The 11901-nt window shown below is 44.7% G+C and overlaps 1 protein-coding gene across 1 annotated transcript; it reads left to right on the top strand.

The window, feature by feature from the left end:
• Positions 1–2813: 2813 nt before the first annotated feature.
• On the top strand, positions 2814–11760 carry samd1a (sterile alpha motif domain containing 1a). Its single transcript, XM_083976850.1, has 7 exons — positions 2814–3246; positions 6520–6874; positions 7258–7397; positions 7531–7591; positions 9401–9476; positions 10570–10684; positions 10918–11760. Exons 1-7 carry the CDS (start codon positions 2854–2856, stop codon positions 11062–11064), a joined length of 1287 nt encoding a protein of 428 aa, XP_083832976.1. The 5' UTR covers positions 2814–2853; the 3' UTR covers positions 11065–11760.
• The last annotated feature ends 141 nt before the right edge of the window (positions 11761–11901 follow it).

Raw genomic sequence — 11901 nt, 5'->3', positions numbered from 1 at the left:
TTTGTTTCCCGTTTTTCCAGCTTTCTATGTAACAAATTAAACTAAGGAAGCTATCCTAAAGCTGTCCCCTTTTGCCAAGTTTATTTCTGTGGATGCAAGACAATCACAGACCAAATCTTATTGCTGGTTTGTTGACTGAACACATTGTTTTGGTTTGATGAAGGATGTTTGCTTTCACCCACCCCCCACCAAACCCTCCTACCCCCCCTGCCCACCACCACCACCACCACCACCTTCCATAAAGGCCCCTAGGTGCTAGACTTTGTCCATCTCACTGAAAAGCTTCTGTGAATTGTTTCATGTGCATCAAAAATCGATCTGTCAAGTCTTGTAACCTGACATTTTTGAGAATGTTTTTCGATGACTAAATGATTTTGGTAGGCTTGGGTAATTATTCTTTTTGGGGAGTCTCTTAATGTAATTGAGCTCAAACGCCAGGATAATTTTTTTTTTTTGAATGTCTTGAGCTGTCTGATTGAGATGCTTCAATGCTATTTGGAAACATGAGGCGAGATTCTTTATAATACGTGCATCTCTGGTGAGCTTGGTTGTTCTTGCATGTGGTGAAGCAACCCAACGGCAAGACGTCCACTGGACCCCGAGACATGTCGGAGAACCGGTGGTCTCCGCGGCCGACAGCCTCGTCACCATTTAACCTTTTTGATTCATGAGCATCACATTCAACAGCGCAGTGGGTCGCCGACCAACTTGTCCAAGTCTTTTTGCAAATAGTGAAGCACATGCCACACCTTTTTCAAATGTCCTATTTAATTGATTTGTGCAAAACACTTAATGCTTTTGAAGAGAGCACATGTAATATCTTTGATGTTTATGTTCTGATAAATGACAAAATCAGAGTTGGTGGGGTAGAAGGCAACGCCATTTGGTCCACTACAGACACTATAAGGCCGTCACAATGCTTTTGTTTTTGTTTTTTTGCTTCCCATCCAAAACTTGTTGTCAACTGTCTAATTCTTTTTCTATCAGCTAAACACTATCAACTGATCTGTGCTCGTTTTGAGTTTTTCCTGTGTTTGCCTTCTATTTTCATCAAGTTTTCACACTCTTCATTCAGACATAACACTTTTTACATCTGAGATGTTTTGCGTTCATATTTTCTAATTGTATTTTCAAAAAAAAAGAGAAAAAAAATTGCAAAAACAGAACATTAATCTTTTCCTCATGACCTGGGTACAGTGATTGTGTAGTCTATTGTACCTTTTGGGAAACAATACTGTATATCCTTGCCTTTGACAGTCTTAACTATCTTAGCCTCTGGAGAACTTGACAGATACCCTTAGAACACAATGAATATGTTAAAAAAATATACATAAAGTAATATTTTGCAAAATGTATCATTCCAATAAAGTTTTACTTGTTAAGACTAATATGTCTGAGTTCTATATAAATTCCGACTTTACCCTGCATGATGTCACACTCAAACATGTTTTTCTTTTTTTCACTGTAAATGAAAACATGAATGGTGATAGTTGCAGTTTCAGGTCGCTCCCATGGTGGAGATAAAGGAGCAAAATTGTTGGTAGGTGTTATTTTCACTGTCCTGACTGTTATTGTGAATGTTTTAAGAGGCTGGCAGGTGCGATTGAATAATGCAGTGTTATGTTCATCCTGTCACAGTACAGGATCAATTACCAGCCAGCTTTTCAGCACCCTCTCTCCAAATGTATGTACACCCTCGGAGCACTCTTTTTGAGGATTGCATCAATCTGCATCACTTGTATGTGAAGGACCCAGATGGTTCCAAAGCAATTAAGATAAAGTGACAGACCACATAAAAAATAGACCCATTGAAGGATTAAGTAATTAATTGATAAAAACAAATTAACAATGAACGAGACATAAAAAGGATACAAATGAGTAAAGCAATCAAAGAAAGATGTAATGAAATGTTGAAGCATATTAAGGCAGATTCTTAAAAGGCCCACTAATCTCTGGACTGCATACATTACTGATATATTTACATACACTTGAAAAGTCAATATATAAGTATAACCTGTTTTCACAGTTGATAATTGAGAAGGTGGGGTAATAATAATACAATTATTATAATAACAGCATCCCCAAACAATTATTTACATACAGTAGCCTACAGCTGTACAATGTAAACCGCTGCTTTGGGTCCTTCATTTAGTAGGCTAATCACTGCAGGTTCATATATTTTAGTTTAAAGAATGTGTAACCAAGATAGCAAATGGTTCAATTTGAGAAGAAGACCCCAGATTTAAAATGCACAATCAACAGCGACGTTTTTTGAATTGTATTCATTAAAGCAGTATGCTGTTTCTCTAAATAATCTATGTTAGCCTAATACTTCTTGACTATGTGATTAATTCATTCTTCCTCAGTTTAATCTTAGATTGGGGAAGCACATGGGCTGTGATTTGTAAAACTACATAAAAATAGACCACATGCGAACTAGCCTCAGTTACTTCATCAAGTGTTGAGCCCAGATGTTCGTTCGTACTAGCTCCACTACTTTCATTTTATGTAAAATACCACCTTAAGCATCCATTAGGGACGCACATGGGGCCAAGTGCGCGCGCACACGCTCCCCGTCCAGCCAGGACTGCCAATTCCACCTTAAAACAACCCCTCTCAAGTGAAACTTTTCGCTGAGAAACACGTCGGTCCACCTTAAGCGCACACGCAAACGCAGGAGGCGTTCAGCGAGGTTTCCGCTTCTCAGTTGGGCTCGAACCGCGGCTCACGAAAAAACGCCGTGCAAACGTGCAAGGTTGACGCACTAAAGGTGAGGAAAGGGGGGAAGAAAAAAAGAGGAAAAAAACAAACAAACGAAGCAACCGAGCAAAAAAAAAAGAAGAAAAAAAAAAGATGTCTGAATCCAAGTACCGCGAGTGGATCCTGGACACTATCGACTCGCTGCGGTCGCGGAAAGCCCGGCCGGACTTGGAGAGGATTTGCCGAATGGTCCGGAGACGACACGGGTCCGAACCCGACCGAACCTGCGCAGAACTGGAGAAACTGATCCAGGAACAGACCGTGTTGAAAGTTAACTACAAGGGCTCTATCTCGTACCGAAACGCCGCCAAGGTTCAGCGGAGAAGCAGAAAAAAAGACGATGTAACGTTAGTAACGACGTCTGCTCCTGCTTCTTCTGCTGCTGGTGCTGCTGCTGCCGCTGCTTCTGCTGCTGCGAGAAGGAGCGCGGCGGTGGAAGAAGCCAGTCATTCCGACCTGAGCAACGATTTGGATTTGGATTTGGAGGTATGTGGTGGTGGTGGTGGAGGAGGTTGATGCTGGGGGAGAGGGAGGAGAGGGAGAGGGAGAGGGGGGGGAGACATGTTTTAATTTAACGAGCTCTCATCTCATTGTCACATCACGTCATAGCAAATTAACAGGTGGAGGTAAAAGAAAAGAAAAGGAGAAGAAAGAAAGAAAGGAAGAAACACGTTGCGGGCTGTGGCTGTGTGGCTTGCCATTATTATTATAAACGTGTTTTTTTTTGTTGTTGTTGAGTGTCTTGTACACGGGGAGTGGTGGTGGTGGTGGAGGTGGTGAGAGGGGAGTGATTTGCAAGTGCACCCAAAAAAAAAAAAAAAAAAAAAAACTGCCGCAGACGGGGAGCGGCGGTTGTTGGACCTCGCATGAGCGCTGTGTGCCGAGAGGTGGAGGAAGAAGAAGAAGAAGAAGAAAAGGAGAGAAAGAAAAAACAGAAGGTGCGCGTGTCTACTCCTCGGAGTGTGGTGGCATATTTGACGTAACGTGAGCCGCCGGTTGGAGAGAACGCGAAGAGAGATTTAAAATTTAAAAAAAAAAGAACTCTTTCAACGGCCGATGCGCGGACGAGTCGAGCCGAGCGGAAGACGTTGAAAAGTTGCACCGTCCTGTCCGCCCGCAACAGCCCCGACCGAGCCTCCATTATCAGCAGCAGAAAGCGCTTTTCAAGCCCCAAACTCGGCGTTGAGCGAAGAGGGAGGAGGGAGGAGGAGGAGGAGGTGGGGAGGGAGGGAGGGAGCGAGGGGGCTCTCGGTGTCAAACTCACGAGAAACGAGGAGTCTGACACCGGAAGTGGGGCTGAGGTGCTTTCCAAAATAAGAGCATCGCGCTTCGCTTTTTGTTAATGATGGTTTTATTATGAAAGCCCGCGGCTGGAAAGACGTGTTTCCATTTTCAGGTACTTGTCGATGTGGGAGTGGGTGAAGAGGTGGGGGGAGGAAAAAAAAGTCTCAAACACCGCGGATGTAGCAGGAGCCTGATGGGGGGACTGCTGGGACATTGTTGGGTTGTTGTTGTTGATTGTGTTATTTTCTTAGCAGCCATCCGAGGCGACAGTGTAAATGTCACCAGAACCATGCCTAGACATAGGCTACATGTACCTATCATCTGCCCGCCCGTGACGAGATGTAACCCCCCACTCCCCCCCACCCCTTCCTCCTTCCCGTCTGGACTTTAAAAAATAAGCCCATCACTATGTTTCGCCCCGTCAAACAGCGAGCAAATCGATCATTATCGATGCCAAAGTTCCTCCGGTGATCGCACATCCAGTTCATTTGTGCAAACTGCGCCTGTTTCTCGAGCGATGTGCGATTGCCGACGCAGTGCATAAAGTCAAAACCCCTGGATCCATTGTCGGACACGGAGCCAGCCAAGCCCGGTCACGTCTAATGCTTGGTGCTGTTAGCTGTTTTTGTTATGGCCTCTCTCTCTCTTTCTCTTGTGTCCCGTGCAGCAGCAGCAGCGGTTTGCTTTCCTTCCCCGTGTGTGTGTCCTGTCCACTGTTTAGGCTAGTTGTCAGTATTTTTTTTATTTTATTTTTTTTACGATGGGTCGTCGTAGTGCTGCAAAGTAATGAGACACAGGAGCCGGTAAAAGCGCGTGAGAGCTGAAGTAACGTAAAGCGACCGCAAACTGTCCGTCCAGCAGCAGCAGCAGCAGCAGCAGCTCTTATACCTACTAGATGGCGGATGCGCCTGTGTCCGATTTGGGTTAAGCTGCGATCAAATTGACTTTGTTCCCTCACTGAAAGGCGTGTGTATGTGTGTGTGTGTCGCTACAAAAAAAAGCGGACGCTCGGTTACTTTGGAGCGACCGCTTGTTATTATCCAGCAGCTTTTAAACCGACTATGAGGGTCAAATGTAGACAGTGACGTGTCCGATAAAGGACTCATTTTGCTTTACTCTTTCTGTTCCGTCTCTTTTTTTTTTTTTTTTTTTACTACAAATCGTTGACCCGGTGCAAAGTCAAAGTGGACTATAATCGAAGCGGGTGGTGCTGCTCTCTGTGCTGCGTTCATCTTCCTGTCGAGTTAAAGCTTGTGTGTGTTTTCTTTTTTTTTTTTGCGATCTGCTTTGCCGCGGCTCGGCTCAGCCCCGGGAAGCGCTCCGGTAAAAGAGCAGCACTGTAGTGTAGACACAATGGCGAGGTCTTTTACCGCGGCTCCACAACTCCATGCGCACTTTGGAGGAAATTTGAGGGAGAGAAAAAAAAAAGAAAAGAAAAGAAAAACGCCTCCCATCGGCTCTGGTCGTGTGTTACAATGATCAGTCGTGAGGCCCAGGCAGCTCTCTCTAAAGACCGGGCGCACCGAGCAAATACCGGCTACAGTGTGTTGCGTTGTGTTGTGTTTGTGTTTGTGTTTGTGTGAACCGAGATGAGGAGGATCATGATGGATTGAGATCCTCCGGGGTTGGGCTGCGTGTGTGCGTGCGTGTCTTTTCTTTTGCGACCGTGTCTCGGTGAAAGTTATGTGAAACGCAGCGCGATGGGGTGAATGCCTTACAAGCGGCTCCTCTCTCTCTCTCTCTCAGTCAGGAGCGGGGCGGGCTTTAGTGCGCTCTTGTGCTCGACTGCTGGGTCTTGGACACGCAGTCGCACACACACAAGGTAATTTTTCACTCAGGGCGCCGTCGACAGTGAAAAAAAAAAAGAAACCCTCTAACAAAAGGATCGAGTGCGTAACGTTGAAACTAGTAGTACGCCGCCTGATAACGTTATACAGTACAGCCCTGCTATTGTTGAATCCCGTGGCAGCTCATTTGGAGGTGGCGAGCAGGCAAAGGCTCTCAGTCAGACTGTCTGCGGAGTACACACACACACACACACACACACTGCACCGCGGAAAGGGACGGAGGCATCCAAAGGCAATAATTTACCACCATAGCGGTCAAATTGCGACATCTGTACGAGCGTGTTTTTCACGTGACACGTTCAGCCTGCAATTAGCGCTCAGTTATGACAACAACCTCTTGTACCCTCCTCGGGATGCACCGGCCCTTTTCTTTCTTTTTCTTTTTTTTTGAAGTTTCTGTTCAATTTTGAACTTAAATCTTTATATATAAAAAAAATCAGCCACTGAATTCAGTCTTGCTCATACACACCAGAAGCTCACTCTCCAGGGGTCCCAGCTAAGATAAAGGCATACTTGATGTATGTTTGTTTAATTCTGCACCCACCTTTTGATGGTTTTAAATCATACATCATGTAATTATCTCATAGTTCATGCGGTGGGATGAAATTATATGCTTCTGTTTTTGCAGGCTGACACCTCCATGGCTATGGACACAGACAGTAATGCAGATGAGGAGGGGGCCGACGAGAGCCGGGATGGGCAGGACGGCCCCTCTCCACCCCGCACGTATGAAGATGCTGTGGTGCACTGTGCCTCCGCACGAGCCGCCTCTGCCCCCTGCTCTCCCTCTGGCGCTCGGCCTGGCCCGGGCCCTGGCTGCAGCCCTGGCTCGGGGTTGGACTCGGTCTCTTTCCAGAAAGCTGGTGAGAGGCCCAGCTCCTTGCCCCCCTCCAGCCCCAGGGCCCTCGCACACAATGACTGGGCTTATGATTCTGCTGTCTGCCCAACGGAGCGCCAGCACCCAGGAATGCAGAGAGACAAAGGTATTCACACTGCTAGACACAGCCTAATATGCACACGGGGCATTATGGAGCTCTACAATATTGTTTTATGTGCATGCTGTATGCACAGTCCTCTGGATATGAGATAGGGACGGGAGTCGGGATAATTAATTGTTGGGTTGACAGTAGACGTGCCTCAGTTAATGTATGCTAGACACACTGATGTTGGAGAAAATAAAGCATTTCCGAAGCTTAGCAGCACCTTCCTGCAATTAGAAGGCAATAATCCATTGGCTTGTTTGCATTAGTTATTGAGGTTTAAAGAGCGAATGTCAAAAACATGTAAAGTAATCATTCAGGTGAATTTAAATCAGTATGGATGAGTTTAATACCTGACTTTGAAATGTTTCACTCTCTGTTTGCAGCAGTCACAAAGCCAGCAAACAACTCTGTAACCAGCAGCCCCTGTGCTTTAAAGAACAATGTGAAGAAAGAAGATGGAGGCAAGGTGGAGGATAGCAGCCTTTCGTCTGACCAGTTGGTACCAGACTATGCAGTGCGACCGGTAATTGGCCCGTTTTTCCCTTTGGTGACAAACGGCACCAACCTGTATGCCTCTCACGCTTTGATCCCCGCTGCTTTCTACCTGACATTTTCATGTTTTTATTTGTTGTCGTTGTGTTTTGTTTGGGCAACAGGATGAAACCAAGAATGTAGTCGACGGAAGACCACAGACACTGTCTCTGCCACCTGAAAACTGTGAGTTACATAGCCTCCCATTGTTATTTTATAAAGATGCTGTGTAGTCTCCCATCTGTTCTGCAAAAAACAGACGCTCTCTCATTCTAGAAAATGGTTTCCAATATAAAAACACACACACACACACATGTTAAAGGTATTATCTGGTGATTGTTTATGTTTAAAAGACCATCCTGGTTAGTGTTTGTAGCAGGGGTGCCTGGAGGCTCACTCAAGATTTTTCGAATGCTTCACAAACTTGTCTCCCGCTCGGATCCATCCAGGTGGTGCTCACTCGTATTGCGAAGAGTCGTCACTTTAAACATGCTGCCCTCGTGCAGCGCTGCACCATTACAGCCAGTGGCTTGTAGAGGTGGAAATCTGCAGACTTGATACAGTTTTATTCAGTCTTGAAGCTGATGCATCTTGATATCCAGTCAAAAAGAATCACTAGTATGACGAACAGAAAGCTGCAGAGGGGTTCTGGAGCTACTTGTCTTTTAGAGCTGCTTGGTTGAACATACTATATGTATCCCTACAGATGATACTCAATAATTGTGAATGGGTCAGTTTATATTGGTAAATATTTGTTTGATACTGACTTGATGAAGTCATACATACATTTTCCATGCACCACCTCACAGATTCAGGGGTTGATACCTACTTGGTCTCCTCTACCTGGTTTGTTTGACAGTCATAACTATTTGTTGTGTTTGGAGGTGGAGGTCTGCAGAATTTGTTTCTTTGTTGAGTCTGAAATGAAACAATGCTAACTTTAATACCAAGTGAAGTGGTTATAGATTTTCCCTCCTTGGTGAGACATTAACAAGAGACTGAATGACTTGTGCAGCATAACAGAAAGAAACATCACATTTTCACCACTGCACACAGGATCCATGTGTCTGTTTGCTTTATCCATGAAGATGTAGTTTGGTTGAGACGAATCCCCATGTTATAATACAAATGGTGGTTTTCATGCTTGTAATGTGTTACATGTATGAGAAAGAGTCCTGGCAGCATCCTGTCTGTGAAAGTGGACGGGTGGACTAGAGTAAGGCTGCTGTATTAATACTCAGCCGCTGTACCGTCACTGTTCTGAACCGTGAACAAAGTCTAATAGAAAAACATAGTGTGCCGTGACAGTTAGAGGTCTCACTGTGGAATATCGGTGCCACGGGAAAAGCATCATTTCCATTTTATCAGAACTCTGCTGCTGTTTGTTCAACATCACACCAGTGAGTGTCGCGGTAGAGAGGCGGCTGATATGGAACTCAGAAAAGATTATTTGTTTTTAATGCAGTATTTACCAAATGTGTTGATTTGGCAAAAATTAATCCTCCTCTTTGCTCTCACACTGAGTCTTATGAATTGGGCACCCCCTTTTTTTTTGGGGGGGGGGGGGGGTGCATTGGAGTAGGTTGTGTTTTTATGATGTTTTATGAATGATGTGAGACCTCTGGATAGACATGTGGCTGTGGCGCTGGTCGTTGCATGTGTCATATTGTTATGACAAATACAAATGGATGGATATTGCTGTGAGAACTAACAAGTGCAGAGGACTCAGACAGCAAGGAAATAGTAATGTTCCCTGGAAAGCACCGTTATGTTCTCTCTCTCGCTCTCTCTGTTGGGCCAGGCAGAATACTGATGTGTTTCTCTCTCAAACTGTCACTGTCATACAAAGTGAAATCAACTCGGTATTATGATCCTTAAAGAAATACAGTCAGTAATTAAGATTTTCCCCTAGAGCTTGTTATAATATCCATTAATTCAATGCTTTTATTGTCATACATTTTTCATATTTAATATTTTCTTTCATTCTGGTTACAGGTACATTGAAAAAGAAGATCGATATATTGCCCTTTACTGAGGATGGTCTTCTGATCGGTGGGAAAGTGGATGACATGTGAGTATCTTGTCATTCAACAAGTCTTTACATTAATAGCATTACTTTACCTTGATGACTACTAATTTCTGAGGGACAGTGCTTTGAAGTCTGTGTAAAGTGAAACTAGATTCATTTATTAATCACATCACAGACATATGTCTTATAAACCATCATTCCAAATTTGAATGCTAGAAAATTTTATTTAGTATGTGAAATTAGGTTTTCATGACAAAATCAAGTCGTTCTCTCAGCTCTGGAAGCTGGGGGCGTGTCTGCTGCAGGGACTGAAGCCCCGCCCATTTGCCAAGCTTCGTCAAATTTCAACTGTCAATCAAATACCACCCAACATTAATGCTAACTGTCACATCATACCCAAGCAGAGACTGAGTCCAGCTCTGATTCTGAATGTTTTGGATACACACACTTAGCAGCGAAAAAAAAGTAAATACAGTCTGAGTGAGGCGCTCGAGCCGCCACCATTAGCACGGGAGTCTCCACTAGCCCTGATAGTGCGACTTAGCAGCTATCAGGGCTAGCGGGGCCTGTTGACGGCTCCACCAGCCCCGATGGTGCAGCTATCAGGGCTAGCGGAGACTCCCTGATGGCGGCGGCCCTCATAATCGTCACGGCATAGCCCTCAAGGCTCCTGTTGCTAGTGGTGGTCAGCTATGGGCCCAACGCTCCACCGCCTCACCCAGGCTGTGTGTCCTTTCCTCGACTGCTAAGTTTGTATCCGCTGCTAAGTTTTCTATGCGCATTAGTGCTTAAATGGTGCTGGAGTCAAGCCGTAAGGGGTGGGGTCACAGCTAGCTGGACGCTTAATAACATCATTTGGCATCCTCTTAGTCCCGCCCAAAAAAGCTGAGAAATCTGTGTCCTCAGAAACAGTTTTGCCCTCAAACTCTACAGTTCAGTAGAATAGTAGTATATTTACGATTTTTTTCCACTTGTTTTCAGCAACCATACTGATTACACACATTATTTCATGTTTCCAATAAAATCTCAGATTTCACTTGACACAGTCTTTAAATGATTAAATTATAAGATGTTGAAGTTAGAAATAATGTGCTGACTGAACGCTGTTGTGTGGTCGTTGTTTTTATTATTTTAGCTCTGTGAAGAAGGAGAAGATGAGCCAGAACCTGTTGCAGTGGACAGTGGCAGATGTGGCCAGTTACTTCTCAGCTGCAGGCTTCCCAGAGCAGGCGGTGGCGTTTCGGACGCAGGTTAGTGCACCAACCACCAGCTGGCCACAGAGGGCGCCACATGTATGCTAAGATCCAAACAATAACATCCCATCAACTTAAGCATAGTTTGAGGCAGGTGATTGGGGAAAATACACCTCCACATGATATCAGGGGTTTAGTAGCTAATAGTATTCATAAGAAACATTGAACAGCCCTTTAGAAACTGAAGTGTGGCACTTAACTGAGACGCATTTTCTTTCTCTCACCAACAGGAAATAGATGGGAAGTCCCTTCTACTTATGCAGCGCAGTGATGTGTTGACCGGTTTGTCCATCCGACTGGGCCCCGCCCTCAAAATCTACGAGCGCCACGTAAAGGTGCTGCAGAGGACCCACTTCCTGGAATATGAAGACCTCTGAGGTGTGGGGGGGTTCACGTGGCAGAATGAAAAAATGCTGCATTGACCCAAACATGCATGCAGTGCCCTCTTCCATCTGGATCCTACCACCCACCTTCATATACAGAATATGTAGAGGGTGAGTGGAGGGGGAAAGGCTGCGGTGGAATGAACTTTCACTGTGAGAATGACCAGAAACTGAAAGACAGTCATCCTACCTCTCATTACGGTCTTTGGTTTTCAAGTACTTGTCATTTCTCCCATGTGTGAACTGAAGAGACTGCTCCACTCGGAGCGTGCTGTAAAGTGGAGGAGCAGTGACCTCTCTGCAGGAGTAAAAGATGGGTAATGCAGCCAGAGACGAGGACTCAACTTTGCACCAAGTGCACCACCTATGGGCTACTATAGTCACACAGACCAGGCTGCATAGTCCTGTAGCAAAGTCTTGTCACAATTTTTGGGGTCCACAAGAAAATGTTGGTTTGTTGCAGTTCTTAAATCCCTCCTGGTGTCCTCCCTCTACCTACCAGAGCACTTTCTGTCAATCTAGAAACAGGTTTGTAACTCACACAGATAATAACACAAAGCACACCTGTTGTGTGTTTTTCCTTTTACTCATAAAATGAGTTAATTTAAATGTCATCAAAGTGCTGGGGAAGTCAGACTATCTACATATCTGCATCCAAAGCCAACAGTCTGATTCCTGACTTATCATGTCACCAATAGCTGCTGATGTTGGATTATATCCTCAGTGTCTGTAACACTGAGATAGTATAACCAATATGATATACTACTACTTGCTGGCAAGGCAATATAGTGTGTATGTGTGTTGTTGTTTTTTTCTTTTTGTTTTATCTTG

The sequence above is a fragment of the Trachurus trachurus genome, assembly GCF_905171665.1.
Source record: "Trachurus trachurus genome assembly, chromosome: 8".
Taxonomy (NCBI): domain Eukaryota; kingdom Metazoa; phylum Chordata; class Actinopteri; order Carangiformes; family Carangidae; genus Trachurus; species Trachurus trachurus.
This window is presented reverse-complemented; position numbering and strand designations above follow the sequence as displayed.

Coding starts and splice junctions, on each gene's coding strand:
- samd1a (XM_083976850.1), top strand. CDS start 2,854: ATGTCTGAATCCAAGTACCGCGAGTGGATCCTGGACACTATCGACTCG. Junction 6,875..7,257: donor AGGAATGCAGAGAGACAAAG/GTATTCACACTG, acceptor CTCTGTTTGCAG/CAGTCACAAAGCCAGCAAAC. Junction 10,685..10,917: donor CGGTGGCGTTTCGGACGCAG/GTTAGTGCACCA, acceptor TCTCACCAACAG/GAAATAGATGGGAAGTCCCT.